Raw genomic sequence first — 21,274 nt, forward strand, 5'->3', positions numbered from 1 at the left:
CGGTCAATTGCGAGGCACTCATGTCTGATAAATCAAGCGCCCGAGCATAGCGCCGTTGATTGTACGGCTAGCTTGTCTGCAGACTACTTATACCTGTTCGGTTCTGCTGGTGTTGGTCGATTTTGGTTTGAAAGCAGAATCAACTACTTATAATGCCTATACAGCCATCGCGTAGGCTGTCGCAGTATGTGTGTCTAGAATGCGACGAGAGACACATCAAGGTATGACACAGGATGAGCCTACTGACTCCTGTCTTTCTTCCTACCATTACACTGGTTGACCTGTGCAGCGCTACTCTCCACCTCGCAGCGCGAAGGTCAAATATCTGACATCCACCATCATGATCAACTCTCCGTCGACACCATCTGGCACTTCCCCGTCGAAGTATAGCGACGCCGTAGATGCCCCCGGATCACCCAATACGCAAGACCTGGAGCTCACCGTCCAATGGAGCACAGCAACCTATCGCTCCATCGCCACAGGCACCTCCTTCGAGAAGATCGGGCAGACTGTCATTCCCCAAGAGGCCATCCCCCACCCTTTTCTGACACACGGGCTCCTGGCGCTGTCGGCTCTCCACATCGCCTCTACCAGCGATCATCACTCTCGAGAGGAATACATCAAGACGGCGCAGAGTCACCATAGCCAGACCGTGTGTGGATTCCGAAAAGCAGTCCAAAGTCTTGACAAGTCTACATGCGACGCCGTATTCGCCATGTGCCATATCGACCTTGTATACTCTTTCGCCTTGCCGTTGACGATCGAGCTATCTAGCAACAACCCCATCGACAACCTCTGCCACATCATCACCCACATCCAAACCTCATCACCCATCACACAAGACAACCCCCTCAGCCCCCCCTCACCCCACTCGCCATCCACCCACGAAACCCACATGCCCAACACCTCCCAGCTAGCAATAATCGCCCTCACAAGACTAAACAACACCCTATCCGACCAAGACCCCTCCCACCCAGTATCAACCTACACCACCACAATAATCCACCTCGCTTCCTCTCTCAAAACCCTACTCCACAGTGGCGGCAACGAGGAAACCCCCCTGTCAACCATGCAATGGACCTACCACGTCCCGGCGGCCTTTCTCCCCCTCGCGCGCCAGAGACGGCCATTCGCGCTAGTACTACTCGCGCATTATGCCGTGATACTGCATGCGATGCGCGCGTCTTGGTGGGTGGGTGAGTGGGGGGAGCGGATCATTCGGGAGTGCGGGTTGGCTTTGGGGGGTGAGTGGAAGGGGGCGTTGGGGTGGGTGGTTGATGCGACGGGGGTTTTTATTGACCTGTCTTGATTTTTTTTTTCTTTTTTTTTTTTTTGTTGGGCTTCTGTTTAGGAGGTTGAGCTGGTCTCGATTGGCGGTACTAACTATACTCAAATCATGCAATGTGATGTGGATAGAGTATACGAGTTATGTCTGATGATGGAGTTTCTAATATTGTACTAGGTATTATACTTCTTAGCTCTAATCTATTGTGCTATTTCATCGACCATATCATCTGTTACTAGACTTGAGCAAGAGTTTATCTGGTCATTAGGACATATTTCAGCAATACCCTAACAGCATTAGAATTCAGTCTAGAGATGGACCTCTAGCATATCCCGATAAACAAAGACACCTAACACTGAAGACATAACCCTCAAGAAGATGAAAGAAGCAGTGAAAAATACAGATAAACAAACCAGACCATACCAACCAACAACAGACCACCTCCCTATTCAACACAAAGAAACAGGGAATATAAATAATAACTGCAAAAGCACCGCCAGCAGCACTTACTTATCTAACATCTCACGACCCCACAAAAAAGACAAGAGAAAGAAAGGGGAAAATTCAACTCGACGAATCCCGACTGCCGGTCTCCTCCTTCGTCACCCGCTCCTTACTCTCCGTCTTGACACGGTGCAGATACTCGTCTTGCTCGCGGAGGCGCTGTTCCTCCTGTGTGCGCACCCGTCGTAGCTGTTCCTCTTGTTCGCGCACTCGCTTCTCTTCTTCGGCGGAGGGGATGTACATGTTTGCTGCGCCGCCTGTGGATATCACATTAGCCACACTATTCTCATAGATATCCCGTCCAACGTTTCATGGACGAAGATAGTAGAGAAGGGACGTACCCCGCCCAGTATGATGAGCCGCCTCTTCCACGCGCAACGGCGGCGACTCGACGTCCTGACTCTCGCGCGCAAGCTCGGGATGGTCCGGATCGTTATGCACCATGTTTCCGGAACCGCCGCGGCCGGTGGTGTAGACTTCTTGTTTGATGGTGGGGGTGACGAGGTCGGGGGGCGGGGCTGAGGATTCGGCTGTGAACATGTTTCCTGCATTGCGATGATGCGTTAGCTTGATGTATGTAACAATTCGGAGGTTGATTAGGATCTTGTGGGAGAGTACCTGCGCCTCCGCGGCCGTGGGAGATGATGCGACCCATTGTGAGTTGGATTTGTTGGTGTGAGTAAGGTGGATGAGGAGTCAAGGTTTGCGCCGAAGAAAGAAAGGAAGAAAAGGGAAAGAATCTTGGCTCGGAGGAATGCCGCGATGTGGCAAAGGGGAATCCTGCCAGTAAGGTACGGCAGAGAATAGATAGAACCAGGTCCGACAATGCGCAAATAGACAGGTGAATGAAAGGAAGTGGAAGGAAAGGACAAGACCGAGTTGATCCCGCAGTGGATTAGAAAAAGGTCTAGTCGAGCTCTTAGTCTTACTGGGCGAAGTGGATCACGTTTGTTATCCACTTTCTTAGCTATGATAAGGTATGGTTTTTAAATATTGGTCATTCAGATTGATCATTAGCTTGATATAGAATAAATAAATGGATATTGTCATGTATTTCGGTTATAGTTGGAGACCAGATCTATTCGATAACATAGAGTATGATACTGGGATGAAAATTTCAGTTCCAGCCCAGTGGACCCTGCACCGTTCGTGATAAGAGCGACTCTTATGGCGATCCCCCTTATCACTCATCCAGATCATCGAGCTGCAATTATCATACAATAACCATGCAGCTTCATAATACACACAATAGAACAACGCACCCATATTATTCCTCAAAACTCATACTCCACACCCCATGCGCCCCATAAACCCGATGTGACCCCTCCCACGCAAACGCCTTTTTCTTCTCCTTATACGACGCCGCCCCAACATGCTGCATCAGCGACGGCGACACCGCCAGCCGATCAAACCGGTTCTCGTTGGCCCATCGCTCAATGACCGTGTCCACCGGCTTGGAGTGCCGCACGTCCGCCCACTCCTGCATATACTCCGACAGCAGCGGCACCTTCTGCCGCGGGAAGACCAGTCCCTGCGAGCAGCAGCCGTGGCGGTTCATGAGGTGAATCCCCGGTCGCATCGGATGCATGGTCACACGACCGCTTAGGAAGTAGAGTGCGATAAGCGCGGGCACGGCGCCGAGGCAGATCACGGCGAGGAAGCGGTTTGTGAGGACTGCGCGCAGCGAGGACCGCCGGCTGCGGGCGGTAATGCCTGCTACGGCGGCGGAGAGCACGGCGGCTACGCTCCAGCCTAGATACGTCCGCCAGTCCTCGGCGTTCCAGCCGAGGAACTTCTCTGTGTAGAACAGGCGCAGGTACAGCCAGTCGTTGACCACGTCGCGCTCGTCCCACTCTGTGATCAGGTCTAGGCTGCGCATGGTCGGCTCGTACCAATTCTTCTGGGTCACGACGTCGTCTTCGAGCATCATGACCCACGGGGCGTCGGTGTGGTCGTAGCATGCGTCGAGGGAGAGCTTGTAGTCGATGAGTGACTTCTTGTTGATGAGCTTGTTTCGCACGAGGCGACGGATGGTTGACTGCGGGGCATCTACGTCGTCGTAGGTGAGGACGCGGTCGACGACGTTTGATACCCAGGGGTGGTGGTAGGTCGGGTGGTCAGCGGGGTTGGGTTCGGCGATGAGCAGATGGAGGGCGATTCTGCGACGCTGCGCCGGGGAGAGCCCGTCGAGGAGGGAGCCTACGGTTTGGTCGAGGTTTTGCTGGAGGGGGCGCTTGACTGTCACGATCCCGATGCAGATATCGACATTGTTGATCGGCGCGGTCAGGTCTGCCGTGGAATGGGGGGTGAACGAGTGGTTGTATGTGGAGAGGTACTGAATGGACTCGTCGATTCGCTGGAGACTGCGCTGTGGTCGGTAGCCGACGTCCGGCTGGAAGAAGATAGACGTCGGGTCGCGTGCAGAGTTGGAATGGCAGAAAAAGAGCAAGAGTAGATAAACCACCACGAAGGAGGCTATCAACTGTCTCTGTTTTCGAGTGAACTCAAGCGCTAGACGCATGGCGGCCACGCATTCTGGAGGTGAGATACCGAGCGGAGATGAGTTCCAACTGCCTTGTCCAGTAAGCTGGGGTATCCCAGTCAAGGGATGCACGGCAGGACCATTCCAAAACAAGCTTTTTCATCCTTCCATACTGTGGATTGCTGACGATAATCTTAGAACCCTGCCCTATCTGCAATTTGTTTCTTATTGGCGTGTGGAGTGGAGCCACGCGCGTCTTCAGTGCGGTATCTATGGATGCACAGTGGTACTGGTCATGGGCATTATTGAAGGTACACGTGTGTCATACATACAAATGTTTACCATGCTGCATCCCCCCTGCAGTGAAATGCAGCGATCCACCAGGACCTGTTCATCCTAATGATACTGCCAAGGCTAAATTGAGGTTAAATCGTCTGAGCCAGCACGGTTCAGCTGGACCCACTGGATCATCAGAGTGGATAACAAGCTAGTCCGTCACTGTAATGTTGTTTCTATAAGATATCAGCATGTAGTATATATTCAACTCACATCTTTATTGGAATTATAGTATACACAGTCATCTACTGCAAAGCGTTCCTGCATGGATGACGTCAGCGACACCGCGTGGACAATGGCGGCCTAATCAGTCTTATCTCACCTCCACACCAGCAGCACCGCATCCTACCATCACATTTCCAATCCATCATCCTCGAAACTAATAATCCCCATGGCAACAGCAGCAGTATTCGGCTCGACCGGAGCCGTCGGCTCCCAAATCCTAGCCGCCCTTCTCGCAACAGACACCTACAGCCACATCAAGACCATCTCCAGACGCCTCCCAACAGCTACATCCCCCAAGCTCGAAGCGCTCAAAGAGAGCGACACCACAAAATGGGGATCCATGATCTCGACCCTCTCTCCCAAACCATCATCCGTCTTCAACGCTATCGGCACCACCAGGGCCGCAGCGGGTGGAGTTCAGAATCAGTGGAAGATCGACCATGATCTGGTGATTGAGAACGCGCGGGCTGCTAAGGAGGCGGGAGTCCAGACGTATGTGTTTGTGTCTTCTGCGGGAACGAGGGGTCTCTTGTCGGGTTATGTGCCGTATTCGAAGATGAAGGTCGGGGTGGAGGATGCGATTCGGGAGTTGGGGTTTGAGCATGCGGTTATTTTGAGACCGGGGATGATTATCGGGCGGGAGACATCCAAGGCTCCGTTGTTGGAGAAGGCTGTGGAGTGTTTGAGTGTGTTGGGGCAGGGAGTGCAGGATCGGATTGGTATGTTCATTCTATATTCTACATTCTGGGTTCAGATACTGATTGAAAGGCAGGCCAGGATCAAGCTACTATCGGAAGAGCTGCTGTTGCGGCTGCGCGGATGGTCGAAGAGGGCAAGGCGCCGGAGAAATACTGGGTCTTGGAGATGGCTGATATTGTCAAGCTGGGGAGGGATGAGTGGAAGTGATCTCTTTCTTTTCTTCTTTTCTTCATGTCAAGCTGGTTATATATGGATATAATACAAATATGGTAGGTCAGACTGGTAATAGTGAATAAATATCTTCTATCAAGCAACTAGCTGGGCTAGAGTGCATTAGAGTAAGATGTGGTATGTATACCAGTATATAAAGGTGTGACGGATAACTGCCTACGTATCGGGCTCGAAATAATCGGTAGACTGTCAATCAATCACTCTTCATTGCTAATTCACTGTTAATCCACTTCAAAGGATACCTACCAGCCAATTCACCAAGCAATCCACCGCAGGAATATTCTTTGCTGAGTATAAAACCCCTCCCTCTACCTCTCTCCTCTCATCCATCCTCTTCTCTTCCTATCCCACTTCTTACCACCAACCTATCCATCCAACATCTACAACACCAAAATGCCAGATACTACAATCTCAGTTCCACCCTCCTACGAAACCCTCCCAACAACCCACATCAACCTCTCCCACCACCCACCCGGCACGCCCACCACAACCCCCATCGTGATCGTGACGCTGAACCGGCCCGAAAAGCGCAATGCCTTTACCCCAGCCATGGGCGAAGACCTGCACCGTGTCTTCACTTTGTTCGATGTCGACCACCGGGTTAAGGCTATCGTTTTGACTGGTGCTGGGGATACGTTTTGCGTTGGGGCGGATTTGGAGATTGGGCGGGGGGAGGAGACGGGGAGGAGAGTTAGGTTTGTTTTCTCTCTCTTTCTCTTTCTCTCATATGTAGGGAGATGAGGTGGGGATAAACTGACAGTTACAGCGAACATGACGTCGCCCTAGCCATCCACCACTGTCGCAAGCCGACCATCGCTGCCATTCAGGGCTCCGCCGTAGGCATAGGCCTGACACTGACACTTCCTGCAACAATAAGGTACGTACCCCACACACCATTCATATACACCCACAACGGCAACAATGATATAATACAATACTAATGATATAGAATCGCCCACCAAACAAGCAAATATGGCCTCGTCTTCGCCCGCCGCGGCGTCACCATGGAATCCGGCTCCTCATACTTCCTCCCCCGACTGATCGGCTACTCCCGCGCGATGTACCTCGTCTCTACCGGTGGTGTCTTCCCCGGCACGGCGTCGCACTTTGATGGTCTTTTTGCTGAGACTCTGGCGGAGCAGGAGGCGGTGCTGCCGCGCGCGCTGGAGCTGGCGGCTGATATGGTGGAACATGTGAGTGTGTTGGCGAGTGCGGTCAACCGTGCCTTGATGTGGAGGGGTCCGAGGACGGTGGAGGAGAGTTATGCGTTGGAGGGAGAGGTGTTTGGGGGGTTTATTGGGTCTAGGTATTTCTCTCTTTTCTTTTTTGTTATTGTTGCGTGATGGGTGTGATGCTGATGAAGATAGTGATCATATTGAAGGCGTCAATGCGCTTCTCGAGAAACGCAAGCCGAACTTCAATAGTACCGTTGACGATGCCCCTGCTGTGTATCAGTATTGGTCTGATGCCAACGTCGACAATGTCAAGATTGCCAAGAAGTTTTCGAAGCTGTGATCTTCCTTCATAGAAGTTTCGTGGAAACAATACTCTACTCTGTTAATCCCAAGAGAAATGCCAATAAATCAATTCAAGTGTCCGCTAAACCAACTAGACACTACAATAAGAGGAGATACTCGTACAAGAAAATGTATGCTGCAAAAAAGATATCAAGCTAAATGATAAAGTTGCGCCTCTTGCGGTTGTACACCCGCTGGTCCTTCAACCACTGTCTGTACCCCTGCACACTGCCAATCTTCTCCCCGTAGTAATCCGGCACCGGGTTCGCAATGGAGTTGGACGACGGGTCGACGCGGAAGCGCTTGATGCGGTCGAAGAATTCTTTCTCTTTCTACAGTAGCAGTTAGCATATACAACCCACACTCCAACAGTCGAAGGAGAAAGAGATTGAAGGACATACAATGGTAAAAGACTGCTTAAACCGCCGATTCACCAACCCCCAAACGCCATTCCCCACAAACGGCCCAGCCAGCCAGCCGGCAGCGCCGCACGCAGCGGTCGCCATACCCAGCACGATGAACGGGTCGAGACCCATGACCTGGGCGCCGAGCGACTCCAGATCCTGAGTGGAAAGGAACTGCACGCCGACAACGGTGCTAGCCAGGGAGGTAGCGACGGACGAGGCGAGCGAGTACCGGCGGCGCGAGGCGCGCAGCTTGAAGAACGAGTTCCAGTCGAGTTGCTTGGAGATCTCGCGGGCTACGGGGTCGGAGGTGGTGGAGTTTGCCCGGGTGAGAGCGGTAGAGGTGGGGGAGGAGGTGAGCTTGAGCTGGGGTCGTCGGGATGGTGTCGTTGTTGTTGAAGTTGTCTTGGGCTGGAATTGTGTGGCCGAGGTGCTGGCTGGGCGGGTGATGGCAGCGTGGAAGGGGGTGATTGCGTTGTGGCATCGGGGGGTCATGCCGAGACGGCTACCCAGGACGAAAGTCCGCATTGGACTAGAGAGCGAGGTGACGTGCATCTTTGGGGGGTCGAGGTGGTGGTGAAGATGCAAGTGGTTCGAGATGGAGATGGAGATGGAGAAGTAAAGAAGGTCCGGCAAGGAAAGGTCCGGGCGTCTTGGCGGTTAGTCAGCGAACTACATCATCCTCCACTTCTTTCTCCACTATCTGTATCTCCATCGTTGCTGCTCATTGTTGAGTTTGTATCCAATGTTATATCCTCTTGGTCTACTCAATCTCTATATATCTAATATTATAGCTTCGCCTGTCCTATGGACTGTCGCATATTGGCCTCGTCCCGGAGAACTCTCCGCAATATCTTACCAGACCCATTCTTGGGAATCGCCTCAACAAACACAACCCCTCCCCGGAGCTGTTTGTGAGACGACATGCCAGACTTGACATACTCCTTCAGCTCCTCCTCTGAGACATCCTTTCCCGCTTTTCTGACAACATACGCCCGCGGCAATTCATTCCCCGGAGCAGCAGGATCAGACACCCCGACGACAGCCACATCGGCCACAGCATCATGCGTCAAGAGATGCGCCTCGACTTCAACCGGGGAGACCTGCAAACCCTTATACTTGATGAGTTCCTGCATCCATTAGCAGACATCCTCAAACCCTCCCCATCACCCAACTCACCTTCATCCGATCAACCATGTAGATCCGTCCCTCACGCCACACCCCAATATCCCCCGTGCGAAACCACCCACCCCCCATAAACGCCGCCGCAGTGGCATCATCATTCTCAAAATACCCCCGACTGACCATCGGCCCTTTCACCAGCAACTCCCCCTCCCCTCCCTCCTCCACATCTCTCCCATCCCCACCCACAATCCTCAACCGCGTATTCGGCATCAGCGGCGAAATACTCCCTGTAGGATCCTCCTGTCCCCAAGGCATAGAAGTAACACTCCCCGTCGACTCCGTCAGTCCCCACCGCTGCGTAATCACACACCCCAGCTTCTCCTCCGCTCTGCGCTGCACCTCCAAACTCAACGGCGCAGCGCCGGACTCAGCACGCACTAGCGCACGGAAATGCTCCCGCCCCGCGCGCTCACTCTCCGCAATGCTCAGATACACCGGCGGCGCCGTCGACAAGTACGTCACCCCGTACAGCCGACAGTACTCCGCAAACGCACCCACCTCAAACCGCTCCATCCAGTACACTGTCCCGCCTGCAACGGCAGGCGTAACAAAGTACCCCTGGCAACCAGCGATATGCGCCGTCGGCAGATGGCCCACCGTGCGGTACGGCGGCGCCACCGCGCCAACGCGTCTCCGCGAATCGCGCAGCATCAGCTGTGGAAGAAGCGCCTCAGCGACGAGATTCCGATGAGACAGCATAACGCCCTTCGGCGGGCCGGTCGTCCCACTCGAATACAGCAGGATGATAAGTCGGGACTCGAGCGTGGCAGCATCCGTCACGCGCTCCCAGTCTAGCTCGTCCTCACCCCCAGCTAGATAATTCACCCCCACCGACCCCTCCCCAACCGCAGGGCGCAAAACCCTCTTCAACCCCATGCTCTCCAGCACAACCACCCTCCCATCAGACAACCCACACCGCCTCGCCGCCTGCACGGCCTTCTCCGCAAACTCGGCACTAGCAACAACAAGCGTACTCCGCGACAGCGTAATCTGCTTCGCTAGCTCCGACACAGTCAGTGCTGCAGACGCAGCAGCGTAGACTCCGCCTGCGGCGATGATGCCGTAGAAGGCTGCTGGCAGGAGGACCTGGTTGGAGGAGATGCAGAGGACGGTGTCTCTGCCGGGTCCGTGGGCGCCGATGGAGAAGTGCGTGCGGAAGATGTGGGCGAGGCGCTTGGTGTAGGTGCGGGCGGAGGCTTTGGTGAGGTTGTTTTTGGGAAAGGCGGCTTCGGCGTGGAGGATTGTTGAGTCGGTGGAGGTTGAGAGGGGGGAGTCTGTTTTTGCTTGGTTAGGGGGACTTCACTGTAGTTCATTGTATGAGGAGGGGAATACCAAATATCAAACTCAACAGGTCAATATCAGGGACGTCATAGTCCCTTTCGGGGAGGTACTGCATTTTCCTGCAAAAAAAGAGTATAAGATATATATTGAAATGTAAAGTCTATTCTAGGTAGACTGATCAATTGCTTAACCACGGCAGCAGTATGATCTAGTGGCGCATCTATAAGCTATATGTGAGAGTCTAAATCTGGGGTTCGGCTATGGAATGCGGGGAACGCCGAGGTTCTTTTCTAATGAGGGGTCGTCCTATTACATATATTTCTATCGCAAGATCAAGCTCTGTATATACAAAACTGTCATGATATTTCGGTGATCTAGTGGTGTTATCTCGTCTGAAGGACTGCCGATGACTTGCTTGCTTAGTCCTCACTATGCATCTTGTGTATCAATTGTCTACGTCTAGTCTTATTGCAATGCCCAAGTCTAAACCCTGTCGTCTCTCCCTCTTTCTTTCTGCTCTTGACTAAAGATGATGGTGGTTAGATATTCCCGTTCTGCGTGACAGCTCCAGGGCGCGCTCTGGGCTTGACACCCGTTCCATAGCCGTTGACCCGACCGTACAAAGCCTGTAGGGTCGCCGTGCTCAGGGCCATGACGATGGCGCTCAGGATGAACAGCGCGACGCGGCCTTCTAAATCGAACTGCTCGAAGATGGGATATGGGTACCTGGTCCGTGAGTGAGTGGCCACAAGGACAGCGAGGGGGGGGGGGACATACCAGCCATTATGGGCATGACAGTGTTCAATCCAAAACCAGTAACCGACAGCGATGGAGCTGGAGATTCCCAGAGCGGGAAGAATGCTGACGGTCCAAGGTGGGGAGAGAAAGAGCAAGTCAATCAACAGGACAATGGCGGGAGCGGCGTGAAAGCTGAGGTCTATCCGTTTCATCGGTTTTGTATGTGAGTGGGTGGTAAAGCTCGGAGTGGGAGGCGGTCGTTACCAGCGTTCATGGGGATGTATACCCACTCCGGGACGACGAGTCGTTCATCGATCTATACCATTCGATTAACGTCAGTAGTTGATCGACAGGGAAGATAGATTGGAACCCACCAGTCGGAGACCCCAGTAGAGAAAGCCGATCAGCACCTCCAACGGGGTGCTGCAGATGGACAGGAGGTTCTTGACCAGGAAGATGCGCGGAGAAAGGGTCAGATCGGCGAGAAGGCCGGCGGCGAAGGTGAGAGTAGCCAGCGATAGGCCGATGACGGTCAGATACTGGAAGTGCCAACCATAGGCTTCGTTGCTGCCGTTCAAGTCATTATTTGTCTGACTCGTTGATCTCCCGAGGGATGGGGGCATACGCTTGGTTGGGGTTCTCGTGCATGCTGCTGTCGTCAGTTCATGATACAAAGCCAGTAAGTATTTTAGACGGTCATACAATTTGAAAGACCAGACAAAACTGGCGAGACCTAGAACCTGCAGGTAAAAGCGATCAGTCCCGCACGGTTAATAGGTATGACGAGAACCCACGTGGATCAAGGCAGAAACGCCCCATGACGGACTGGACAAGCGTTGTAAAGGGTGTTTCACAAAAGACATGATGATATACAGTGTAGTCGGAGAGTCCGTCAGTGAAGAGGTGTAAGATGAGGAGAAAGAAAGATGACGAAGATGGGATGACGATGCCAAGAGAAAAGCGGAACCCAGGCGACAGGTTCCGATCAGTACCTGATATATCGTAGAATCATAGTATATAATCCCAGAATCCATTAATATGTTAATAGATATTTTATTTAAATTGTATGGGTATTTGAGTACATCAATATAAATATATTAGACAGCAGTAAAATGTATAAAAAGGTATCAAAATATAAAAAATTATAGAATAGAGTAGTAGAACTATACACAGGTAGTGAGTAAGAATTAAGGACACTTGACTAATAAGAGTACAGCAAAGTATATATTAGATTAGCATTAGTTTAGGACCCAAGAATCAGTCTATATTATCTAGCAAAGGCCTATATTCATCAACGTCAATCCCAAATCTAGTCAGTACCTCAGCATTCTCCACCTCAGCCTCTCTCTCTTCTGTAACAGACAGAGCCGAAGCTCTCGAGCCCAAAGTTGGATTGATGGGCTCAATACTGTGAGCCGTAGCCGTTTCTTCAATTCTCGCCGCGGTCGAGCTTGGTCTTCTTTCCTCGATTTCTTCGTCCCCGGGGCTTAACAGACTCGGCGGAGTTGATCCTGGCCGGATGGAACAACCATCTGTTATCTGATCATTCTGACTGTGATCACTTTGAATGCTGAGTTCCAATCTCCCCTCCTGGTGTGGAATCTCCCCGGCTCTTTCTTCGTTCCGCAGGTCCGACGCTCTCGACGACCCTGAATCTAGCTGGATGGAATGGTCATGCACCATCTCATCACTTTGACTGCTGGTCTCTGGTCTCTCCTGGCATGGAACCTCCCCATTCTAATATACCAGAAGATCGTGAGGTTTTATCAATGGAAGAGGTACTGGATACCACCCTATCCACTGTCCACCAGCCCATTAAGAAGCGTTGTTGGGGTAGGTCCTTTCGCAGGTCTGCATCTCTCATTGTTTCTAGAAACGTCGACCCCGCAACAAAATTCACAACGGAAGCAATACTGCACGGACTCTTGGGGAGAACTTTGTCTGTCCGCATTGAAAACAAAGCGATTAATGCGCAGATGACCATGCCGCCTAGTAGGCCGTCTAGAATCCGCGTCGAAATTCCGTTCTGCACGAGATAATCCCGCCCGTCGTGGAAGGTGCCTTTGAAGACAGGTGCTTGGCTTTTAGCAGGATGAACGAACCAGCTGGAGTTCAATGATTCTGGAAAGGTTTCACGGCCATTAGATGCGAATAGTTGCGCCGTGATGATGCCCCATACGGATCCGAGGCGCTTGATGATGACGTTCGGATTCAAAAGCGCCTCGGCGGAGACACCGTTCGCGCCATTAATCAGGGCATCTTGGATACCATTTTATACGTAGTTGTCCAGTTCATCGAGGCCAGGGAAGGCCCATGCGCCTGTTTTGAAGACTTCTTTGCCGGAATTGGGTACGCCTCGAGGTGGAACATCGGAATCGATGGTGAGAGATGGTATTTGCAATCTTGTGTCAACGTCTATTTCCTCAATTGTCGCGTTGCAGTTGTACCAATTATATTCTGTCGACTCGATATCGTCACCCCACTTGCCGTATAGAAATGGGCGGAGGGTAAACCCGGGAAGTCCAAGGGCTGCATAGAAGTATTTGCTCGCTGAACTGGATTCCAAGAGTCCATAATTACCATAGCAAAGATCACCAGCCCCGCATGTGAGAGTTAAGTTACCCGCTTTTTCACGTTTACCTTCACAGGGAACCCGAGACCTTTCACACTTCAGATGGCTGCGGGGGGCTGGGTGGAAAAGACTGTCACGCCATGCAGAAGCAGCGACCCTGATACGCAGAGTGACACAAGAAAATTCTTCTTTCTCAGGGACTTGTAGAGCGATATAACATTCCACGCGGATATGTAGTCCAGAAATACGCTCTCTGAAGAAGGCGTTGGGCCCTGACGCATCAAAATCTACGGCATGAGCTGCACGGCACGGTATTCAACTTGGGTCCAGCCGGCAGTTAGAATCGTGAATACTGAGTCATGTTAGAAGTTTCGTTAGCGGGCGGTAGCAGAAACATCGTGCATACCTGCGGTCGGCCCATATGCCCAGAGATAATAATACTTATCGCCCTCGGTCACGATTCCAAGACTGCGACCCTCCCGCTCCGTATAGACATAGAGTGCAATCAGCGCGGCTAGAACAGATAGAAAACCACACAAGAATGCAATGAGGGTCAAACGACGTAAGAAAAAAGGTGTCCACGGCGTCACGGTGGGCTGGCTATTCTCATCCTTGGCCACGGAGGTATACTTGCAAGGCGGTTCTGCGCAGGCGCTTGCAGGGTCTCGCGCTACCATGATGTTGGTAGGACCCATACTGCCCCAGACTACTATACCGAAGTCATTGAAGTCAAGATTTCCAGCAGAGTCCCTTGAGTGAAGAAAATAATCTTCATCACGGTAAAATTTAGCCCGGATCAGGCTCTATGGACTAAGGAATCAGGCTAAGGAATGATCGCTATAATCAGGAACAGGATAGGCTGCATCATCCCCCTTTTGGGGCGGAGTTCACGACATCGGTCGATCATCATGATCTCAGCGAGCTAATCGTCCTTAGCAAGGTTGATGATTCTCAGAGGCTTAACACTGTGAGTATATCATCAAGAAATACTGTCAATTAATGAGAATCCCCCAGATCCCTTGACTCTCTTGGGTGACGTTCCTCTTGTTTTCTTTTTGATTTGGTTTCTTGAGATCAAGGCTGCCAAGCACAACCAAGCCGATCATGCAGTCTTATCCCTTGACTGGTTGAATCCTTGAGACTCTGAACAGTCATCACGGACAAGTCGATCCATGATAATCTATACAATCGAGAATAGCAAGGCTGAGGATCTAATTATCACTCACATGGTCCATGAGTATAACGAGAACCCACATAGATCTCAGTGCAGCACCCATGACAGACTGGACAAGTTTGAAAGACATGATGATACAGTCGGTCAGTAAGGAGGGGTGAAGTGTAGATGGAGGAGTGTTCTCGATGCCAAGAGAAAGCGGAACCAGGCGGAGTTGTTCCGATCCCTGATAATTCAAGTATATCATGGTATATCATTCCAACACATGAAACTATAGATATACAAACAGAAGGTATAAAATATAAATATATCTATAAAAATATCGATAAATCTAAATATAAATATAAATATGAATTTCAATAGAAGATAGAAGAGAGACTATAGATATTCTACACCCAATCGTAAAGATCCTAGATTGGCACCAAGATGGCTTATCTCCCACTAATTCCCCGCTAACCCCGTAAAACCAAAGCGGAGACAAGCCCAACACTTCGGCTGTCTCAATCAATAAGAGAAGAGAAGAACTGGAAAGAGAAAGCCCGGCGATGATCAACTTATCAGCTTCGCTTCTGTCCCAACTTTTACTACTAACCTAGTCACTACTAGTACTCTCTCTCCCCCAGCCGATTTGCCTCTGCTCTCTGCGATATTTTTCTCTTCCTATCATCACCTGCAATTCCCCCTTCGAGAACCCTTCCATCTTCCATGTCCCTGTTCTTGATGCCGGACTCGATTCCCGCGTAACTACTGGGTGGTTGCAACGGTGAATTTGGGTGTTTCACTCGAATTACTTCAACTGTATTACTACGACTACGACTACGACCACGCCAAAGACTACTCTTAAGACTACTCCGACAACTCCCACAATTCCTACAACAACCTGTCAATCGTACAACTATACGTCAGATTCATAATATAGATCTGACCGGTCGATCGCCATCAGCTCCACCGCTACCATTCTCCTGTGGGGTTTACTTCCATCCATTCTCGACGCCCTCCCTCGATGAGTTCGATTACCAAGTGTGGTTGCCTCGTCGATTATCGTTTCTGGTCCTCCTGGGTCAAACATCCCTCGAGACGCAAAAAACTCCCGTGTCCGGCTCTCCTGCATGGCGAACAGTCTGGGTTCAGTCGTGCGGGAATACATCAGGTCTCGAACCAAACGGCCTTTGTGCCATTGCGCCTCCTTCTCTCCGGTTCTCTCGACCCGGTCTCTTCCCGGTGAACGTCAATGCCTCGCCCCAGGAGACCCGGTGCGCCGGACCCGAAACGCCGGTCGCGCAAAGGCTGTTGGTGTGTATCCCCTGCATACCCCCCCTGGTCGGTGTCCGCTAACCCATCCCCAGGCCCTGTAAGGCTCGGAAAGTAAAATGGTGGGTCTCCACACTATTCCACACCCCAGTCGCTAACATCGCTAACCATCGCAGTGGGGAGGAAAAGCCGGCCTGCTTGAATTGTCGACGTCAGAACGAAAAGTGCGACTACAGTATCCGGTTGAACTGGGGCGGACGCGCGAGGAGACCGTCCGCCGTCGACTCGCCCAACTCCCAGTCGAGCGGTCACTCCGCGCATGGGCAGTTTATGACCCTCGATCTGTTCTCCCCCGCGACAGACCACAAATCTCCGAACGGCGCGGATGGAAGGCCGGCACCCGAGCTGGCGGAGCATTTCCTGTGGGACGGTGGACTGGTGGGGAATATGGCTTTAGCAACGTCTTCTCCTAGAGGATCGCATGACATCCACGAGTCTTCCCCCACAGGCCCGCCCGTAAATCCCAGCTGTACTAGCGACAGTGCGTCAGTAGACATGAGTCCGCCGTCGCAAGGGCCGGACGCGGCCAGTCCGTGGCCGCAACTGTCGCCGCAGATGACCGCCGTCCTGTCCCACAGCGCCCCGTGCTATGCGCCCCCCATCCCACACGCCCTCGACGGCGTTCCCTATCCTTCTCCCGCCGATACAAGTTCCAGCATTGGCTCTTTGGCGGCCCTGAACTTTTCGCCCGACCCGGTCACCCGCCCAATTTCCTTCCTGCGGCAGACGGCCGACCCATCGCACGGGGTCGCACACGGATCCCCGTCGGAGCACGAGTCCCCCGGCCATTCTACCCATTCCATTGACCTCGCGGTGTCGGCGAGCATAGGGAATGTATACGCGGAGTATCGGCATGATCCCGTCGGGTCCGATCGAAGGAGATCGTCCATCTTCTCGTCTCATGACCTGCGAGATGTGTCGCCCGTGCAGACCACCACCACGCAGGAGAGCTCTTTAGCCAAAGTCACGGACCGCCCGCAAGCTTCCGATCGTCTATCCTATTCCGACTGTGGCCACATGCCCCCCGCCGTAGACGGGCCGATCGATCTGACCCACTCGGAAAAGAAGTGGCACGCCTACCTGACCAGCGTGACGGACAACTACGGCCTCGACTGTGGACGTCCAGACCTGGATCTCAATAAGAACGACGACCATTCGGCGATTGATATCAACTACGCCCTCGACCAGGGCGGCCGGGCAGACACGTCATCGGCGCCCGCCAGCCGTTCGACGGGGACTGGCTCCAACCACGGCCCGGACCACGCAAGGTACGATTATTATGCATCACCAGTGCCGATCAACATTCCACGATATCTGTCACCGCTGCCACCGTCCCTGGTGAGGACGCCCATCAACCTGATGTACTTTCACCATTTTCTCCACCATACGGCCAGAATGCTGGTCCCGCATGACTGCGCCGACAACCCGTTTGTTTCTGTTCTACCGACCAGTACGTACCAAACCCCGACCCGCGAGAACTGAACTGACAGATCGCAGTGGCCATTGGCGATTCCAACCTCTTGAATCTGCTGCTGGCATACTCGGCCAGCCACCGCGCACGCTACCTCGGACACCCCGAGCCCTCCAACCGGATCGCACACTGGGTGAGCAACGTCTTCCCCACGCTCCGGGTCGCCCTCGAGGATTCGCACGAGAACGTCACCGACAGCCATCTAGCCGCCGCCATCATGCTACTATCCCTGAAGATCGTCTCCCCGAGCACCTTCGAGGTGCCCATCCCCTGGCAAAGCCACCTCAAACTCGCCCGGGACCTGTTCGTCGCGCGCCAAACCCACCTAGCATACCGCGGAAACGAGGTCGGGGCGTTCCTCACGCGCTGGCTAGGATACCTAGACATCATGGGCGCGCTGTCCTGCCGCCACAGCGACCCGCCGCTCCTCGCCTACTACTCCGTGCTCAGTACCTGCTCGACAAGCGTCGGCGAGGACGAATTCGGCGTCGACTGCTTCACAGGCTTCACGCCGCGCACGGGACTCTTCCTCACCCGACTCGGCCGCCTCGTCCACCAATGCGACAACGAACGCTTCGACGACTTCGGCACTTTCCTCCCAGACTGGCAACCCTCAGCGGCCGTCCTGCACGAAGCAGACTCCCTCCTTGCCGATTCCGCCGTGCTGGAAACCCACGCGCACGCCCACGGCGAACACCTCGTCGCAACCGACTCCTCCGACATCTTCGCCATCGACCGCGCCGTCCGCTCCGCGGGCCTCATCCACCTCCACCGACGGGTACTGAACACGCCTGCCTCCGCCCCGCCCGTTGGCGCCGCCCTCACAGAACTAATCCGCGCGCTGTCCCAAATCCGCCCCGGCGTCGCAGCCGACTCCGGGGCGCTGTTCCCGCTCTTCACGGCGGGGTGCGAGGCGCAGGACGCGGAGCAGCGGGCGGCTATTAATGAGCGGTTTGAAGTGATTGAGCAGACGGGGATGAAGCAGGTATTTCCCTACCTAATATACCTAGTATATATAAAGACGTACTAACTAACGAGGGTAGATCCAGAATGCGCGCGCGTTGATGCAGCTGTGTTGGAATGAGAATCTGCCGTGGATAGCGTTGGCGCAGGGGGAGTTTGTGGGGTGATTCTCCTTCTTCTTTTTCTTCTCTTTCTGATATTGTTTTCTTTTGTTTCATACACCAGTACATTATTATGTTTCCGTACATATTGATAGTGTTGTATGAATGTTGTAACTGAACTGGCATTATATATATCGCGCGCCAACCCTATCTTTGGTAACAAACTGAAACCACAACACGAGGATGTCTCATTCATCCAAGTTTATGACATTATCTGTAAGAATGACCTAGGTAGTACAGATAGAAAAATAGATTAAATGACTTGCAGACCGATATGTTCGACATCAATAGGTGGTAGCCGAGACACACAAGAGGATCTAGACAAAGAACATAATGGATAGCTCAATGGTAGTGAATAACTGAGACCAACAAAAGAAAACTCAAGTATTACAAAATAAAAAATAAAAAATCATAATTCCAAAAAAAAATGAAGGTGCACTCTATAAAAAGTGAGGTCAGGAAAATCAAAAACAAAAAAGAAAAAAAAGAGTCAACATTATCCCCCGAGCCGGAATCGAGCCAGCGACCTTCTGATGACAGGTATTTCCATTACAGTCAGACGTGATAAACCAACTACACCATCAGGGGTTGACGTTGTCTGGTATTAATCTTTTTAATATCTATCGGTACAGTTTGTCACTACTACTACACTGTTACTACTACTTCCACCACTATTACTATCTTACATATGGGGTTTATCGCTTTCTTTTTTTATACTTGCGTACTTGGTTGATTTTATGCTGTATATTATAGATAGGCAGGTTGTCTTGTGATTGTGGTCTTGAGGAGATCAAAGGTACTGTACGGAGTATTTAAGATTAAGGCTGACGGAATGGATACACGTGGTGGCTATAGTACAGATAATGGTATATGAATCGATACTATAGTAGATCAGTTAGTGCAGAGTGATCATATTATCAACATATAAGTATAGTAATAGTTCAAACATATCGACATGAAGGTAAGTAGGTAAGTACGGGAGATAATTCCGAGCTTGGGTTGGATCGGCCAGGCCATAAACAGTAGTGAAGGAAGATTATCAGCCTCAAACCTCAACACCGACACGTTAACGCCAATATATGCATGCCAAATACAAAAAATATAAGAAAGAAGGAAAATGTAAAGTTAGAACAAAGAAGAGTCGGTTCTCCCGAATCATACGTTAGGCAAAACACATTATGCAAGACATCCATCGCGACTCTGACACGGTCATGGGAAGGAGATGGTGAATTAGACTCAGACAATTGGACTGATAGGTGCGAGTTGTTCATCGCGGGACTTCGCGGATCTCGATATCATCCGTCGGTTGCGAGGGACCGGACTTTTGCAGTCGTCCGCTGGAGCCAGACTTGGGTGCCCCTGCGGCGGTTGGGACGACGTCGGTTCGTGAGCTGCTGCTGGCGCCCGAGGTGGAGGGGTCCTGACCGGCCATCCACGCGACCGGTGGGCTCGGCACCGGACTCGGGCCCTGCCCAGGTCGGAGGATTCCGCTATCGCTGGCGCCGGTGGCTGCGGCGTGGTAGAGACCGGGATACTTGGCATCGTGGCGGCGTTTGAGCCACACTCCGAAGACGGCGAGGGCGGCGAAGCCGACGATCAGAACGACGACCATGATGACCCACTGGTAATGACCGGCAATCCTGCGGGGGAGTCAGCAAGGGGACGGAGGGGGCGCATTCCTGGTTCTCATGACTGACCAGCTCTGCGAGGGCGGGTCCTCGATTTTCTTTCCTTGGGACCCGGTGTCGGAGTCGGCTTTGTTCGAGCCTTCATCGTCATTATTGTTGTCCTTGTTGTCCTTGTTGTCGGTGTCTTTCTTGTTATCGTCTTTGTTGTCGTCGTTCTTATCGCCGGAATTCTCCGGGATGTCACCGCCCGAGGAACAGTAGTCGCTGTACCATTTCTTCAAGGTGGTTTTATCCGCGGGACTGGAGCAAGTGTCGTCGCAGATTCCGTCGGCGGAGTTTTTGAGGCCGACGAGGAGGTTGGACTGGCAGAAGCAGCTCACGTAGCCGGTTTTACCAGTAGCGGGGGCGGTCGGGGGCACACATAGCGTCTGGGCTTGTTTGAGGTTATTGCAGGTGGTGGCACATTGCGGGAAGATCTTGGAGCCGGTGGCGGGGATTAGTTGGGTGTCATCGGCGGCGAGAACGGAGAGAATGACGGAGAAGAGGAGGAAGAAGCGGTAGAGCGAGGGGGAGAAAGGCCCGAGGGCCATGGTGGAGTTGACGGTGGGAGGTCACCAGTAGAAAAGTATAATATGATAATCTGAATGGACAATGAGGAGGGAGGAGGAAGAATAGGAGAAGAGAGGAAGAAGCCGAGAGAGAGAGACGGGAAGAGAAGAAGAGAAGGAGAAGAGAAGAGAGAGAAAGCGGAGTGGAAAAAATAGAATAAAATCCTCGGGTTAATCTGCCTGAGGCCGGGTTGGGCGTAGTCTAGACCAACTCGGATCCGCATGCGATTCTTCCTCACTCCAGACGACTATACAAGAACCCCAGGTATGTTGAATGATGTTGCTGAGAGTATCTTAATCAGGATATCCATCGGGTTGGATCCCTTTTCCGTATTCCGTCCCCTACCAGGATACAGATCGTTTAAGAACTCGACTGTTCTATTTTTATTCCCCCCCCGGATGCGTGAGCCCTGCATCCCTTTATTATCTAATAATCCACCACTGTAACAACCTTACCTCCATACCGATCCTCATCTCGTGGTCCTGATCTAATCGTCTA

At 52.3% G+C, this 21,274-nt stretch overlaps 10 protein-coding genes and 1 non-coding gene across 11 annotated transcripts; 4 read left to right on the plus strand and 7 right to left on the minus strand.

Moving 5' to 3' along the window:
• Positions 1–152: 152 nt before the first annotated feature.
• Positions 153–1,309, plus strand: BDW47DRAFT_122614 (uncharacterized protein; the record flags this gene model as incomplete). The annotated part of the gene is made up of 2 exons (XM_024815874.1): positions 153–221; positions 290–1,309. The coding sequence occupies 2 exons, from the start codon at positions 153–155 to the stop codon at positions 1,307–1,309; spliced, it is 1,089 nt and encodes a 362-aa protein (XP_024675584.1).
• A 250-nt stretch (positions 1,310–1,559) lies between these two features.
• Positions 1,560–2,645, minus strand: BDW47DRAFT_99317 (uncharacterized protein). Its single transcript, XM_024820863.1, has 3 exons — positions 2,408–2,645; positions 2,131–2,334; positions 1,560–2,046 (listed from the first exon to the last, which is right to left on the minus strand). Exons 1-3 carry the CDS (start codon positions 2,442–2,444, stop codon positions 1,850–1,852), a joined length of 438 nt encoding a protein of 145 aa, XP_024675585.1. The 5' UTR covers positions 2,445–2,645; the 3' UTR covers positions 1,560–1,849.
• Positions 2,646–2,946: 301 nt separating this feature from the next.
• BDW47DRAFT_56358 (uncharacterized protein) lies at positions 2,947–4,464 on the minus strand. Its single transcript, XM_024819318.1, has one exon. It carries the CDS (start codon positions 4,308–4,310, stop codon positions 3,057–3,059), a length of 1,254 nt encoding a protein of 417 aa, XP_024675586.1. The 5' UTR covers positions 4,311–4,464; the 3' UTR covers positions 2,947–3,056.
• A 343-nt stretch (positions 4,465–4,807) lies between these two features.
• On the plus strand, positions 4,808–5,845 carry BDW47DRAFT_56356 (NAD(P)-binding protein). The gene is made up of 2 exons (XM_024819317.1): positions 4,808–5,551; positions 5,605–5,845. The coding sequence occupies exons 1-2, from the start codon at positions 4,999–5,001 to the stop codon at positions 5,736–5,738; spliced, it is 687 nt and encodes a 228-aa protein (XP_024675587.1). The 5' UTR covers positions 4,808–4,998; the 3' UTR covers positions 5,739–5,845.
• A 310-nt stretch (positions 5,846–6,155) lies between these two features.
• On the plus strand, positions 6,156–7,277 carry BDW47DRAFT_133095 (enoyl-CoA hydratase/isomerase family protein; the record flags this gene model as incomplete). Its single annotated transcript, XM_024817741.1, has 4 exons — positions 6,156–6,457; positions 6,529–6,639; positions 6,712–7,068; positions 7,130–7,277. The coding sequence occupies 4 exons, from the start codon at positions 6,156–6,158 to the stop codon at positions 7,275–7,277; spliced, it is 918 nt and encodes a 305-aa protein (XP_024675588.1).
• Positions 7,278–7,331: 54 nt separating this feature from the next.
• BDW47DRAFT_99320 (presequence translocated-associated motor subunit PAM17) lies at positions 7,332–8,278 on the minus strand. The gene is made up of 2 exons (XM_024820864.1): positions 7,681–8,278; positions 7,332–7,611 (listed from the first exon to the last, which is right to left on the minus strand). The coding sequence occupies exons 1-2, from the start codon at positions 8,236–8,238 to the stop codon at positions 7,435–7,437; spliced, it is 735 nt and encodes a 244-aa protein (XP_024675589.1). The 5' UTR covers positions 8,239–8,278; the 3' UTR covers positions 7,332–7,434.
• A 193-nt stretch (positions 8,279–8,471) lies between these two features.
• Positions 8,472–11,750, minus strand: BDW47DRAFT_133096 (putative integral membrane protein; the record flags this gene model as incomplete). Its single annotated transcript, XM_024817742.1, has 8 exons — positions 8,472–8,813; positions 8,863–10,142; positions 10,742–10,875; positions 10,927–11,086; positions 11,152–11,203; positions 11,262–11,481; positions 11,590–11,627; positions 11,682–11,750. 8 exons carry the CDS (start codon positions 11,748–11,750, stop codon positions 8,472–8,474), a joined length of 2,295 nt encoding a protein of 764 aa, XP_024675590.1.
• Positions 11,751–13,746: 1,996 nt separating this feature from the next.
• On the minus strand, positions 13,747–14,136 carry BDW47DRAFT_122621 (uncharacterized protein; the record flags this gene model as incomplete). Its single annotated transcript, XM_024815875.1, has 2 exons — positions 13,747–13,811; positions 13,866–14,136. 2 exons carry the CDS (start codon positions 14,134–14,136, stop codon positions 13,747–13,749), a joined length of 336 nt encoding a protein of 111 aa, XP_024675591.1.
• A 1,496-nt stretch (positions 14,137–15,632) lies between these two features.
• On the plus strand, positions 15,633–18,636 carry BDW47DRAFT_133099 (uncharacterized protein). Its single transcript, XM_024817743.1, has 5 exons — positions 15,633–15,926; positions 15,980–16,006; positions 16,061–17,394; positions 17,442–18,400; positions 18,459–18,636. Exons 1-5 carry the CDS (start codon positions 15,865–15,867, stop codon positions 18,543–18,545), a joined length of 2,469 nt encoding a protein of 822 aa, XP_024675592.1. The 5' UTR covers positions 15,633–15,864; the 3' UTR covers positions 18,546–18,636.
• A 402-nt stretch (positions 18,637–19,038) lies between these two features.
• Positions 19,039–19,127, minus strand: BDW47DRAFT_t14. The gene has a single exon. It is a non-coding gene; the product is annotated as a tRNA-Tyr (tRNA).
• Positions 19,128–19,462: 335 nt separating this feature from the next.
• On the minus strand, positions 19,463–21,059 carry BDW47DRAFT_56403 (uncharacterized protein). Its single transcript, XM_024819319.1, has 2 exons — positions 20,237–21,059; positions 19,463–20,179 (listed from the first exon to the last, which is right to left on the minus strand). Exons 1-2 carry the CDS (start codon positions 20,755–20,757, stop codon positions 19,807–19,809), a joined length of 894 nt encoding a protein of 297 aa, XP_024675593.1. The 5' UTR covers positions 20,758–21,059; the 3' UTR covers positions 19,463–19,806.
• Positions 21,060–21,274: the final 215 nt, after the last annotated feature.

Source organism: Aspergillus candidus (genome assembly GCF_002847045.1).
Source record: "Aspergillus candidus strain CBS 102.13 unplaced genomic scaffold BDW47scaffold_4, whole genome shotgun sequence".
In the NCBI taxonomy this organism is placed as follows: domain Eukaryota; kingdom Fungi; phylum Ascomycota; class Eurotiomycetes; order Eurotiales; family Aspergillaceae; genus Aspergillus; species Aspergillus candidus.

What these genes read in the sequence shown, in the direction of transcription:
- BDW47DRAFT_133099 (XM_024817743.1), top strand. Translation starts at nt 15,865, where the DNA reads ATGCCTCGCCCCAGGAGACCCGGTGCGCCGGACCCGAAACGCCGGTCG. An exon ending in TGTTTCTGTTCTACCGACCA is followed by an intron (nt 17,395 to 17,441) that starts GTACGTACCAAA and finishes GACAGATCGCAG; the next exon opens with TGGCCATTGGCGATTCCAAC. An exon ending in AGCAGACGGGGATGAAGCAG is followed by an intron (nt 18,401 to 18,458) that starts GTATTTCCCTAC and finishes TAACGAGGGTAG; the next exon opens with ATCCAGAATGCGCGCGCGTT.
- BDW47DRAFT_56358 (XM_024819318.1), bottom strand. Translation starts at nt 4,310, where the DNA reads ATGCGTCTAGCGCTTGAGTTCACTCGAAAACAGAGACAGTTGATAGCC.
- BDW47DRAFT_99320 (XM_024820864.1), bottom strand. Translation starts at nt 8,238, where the DNA reads ATGCACGTCACCTCGCTCTCTAGTCCAATGCGGACTTTCGTCCTGGGT. An exon ending in TTAAGCAGTCTTTTACCATT is followed by an intron (nt 7,612 to 7,680) that starts GTATGTCCTTCA and finishes CTGCTACTGTAG; the next exon opens with AAAGAGAAAGAATTCTTCGA.
- BDW47DRAFT_99317 (XM_024820863.1), bottom strand. Translation starts at nt 2,444, where the DNA reads ATGGGTCGCATCATCTCCCACGGCCGCGGAGGCGCAG. An exon ending in CCACGGCCGCGGAGGCGCAG is followed by an intron (nt 2,335 to 2,407) that starts GTACTCTCCCAC and finishes ATCGCAATGCAG; the next exon opens with GAAACATGTTCACAGCCGAA. An exon ending in GGCTCATCATACTGGGCGGG is followed by an intron (nt 2,047 to 2,130) that starts GTACGTCCCTTC and finishes TGATATCCACAG; the next exon opens with GCGGCGCAGCAAACATGTAC.
- BDW47DRAFT_56403 (XM_024819319.1), bottom strand. Translation starts at nt 20,757, where the DNA reads ATGGCCCTCGGGCCTTTCTCCCCCTCGCTCTACCGCTTCTTCCTCCTC. An exon ending in GACCCGCCCTCGCAGAGCTG is followed by an intron (nt 20,180 to 20,236) that starts GTCAGTCATGAG and finishes ACTCCCCCGCAG; the next exon opens with GATTGCCGGTCATTACCAGT.
- BDW47DRAFT_56356 (XM_024819317.1), top strand. Translation starts at nt 4,999, where the DNA reads ATGGCAACAGCAGCAGTATTCGGCTCGACCGGAGCCGTCGGCTCCCAA. An exon ending in GGGAGTGCAGGATCGGATTG is followed by an intron (nt 5,552 to 5,604) that starts GTATGTTCATTC and finishes ATTGAAAGGCAG; the next exon opens with GCCAGGATCAAGCTACTATC.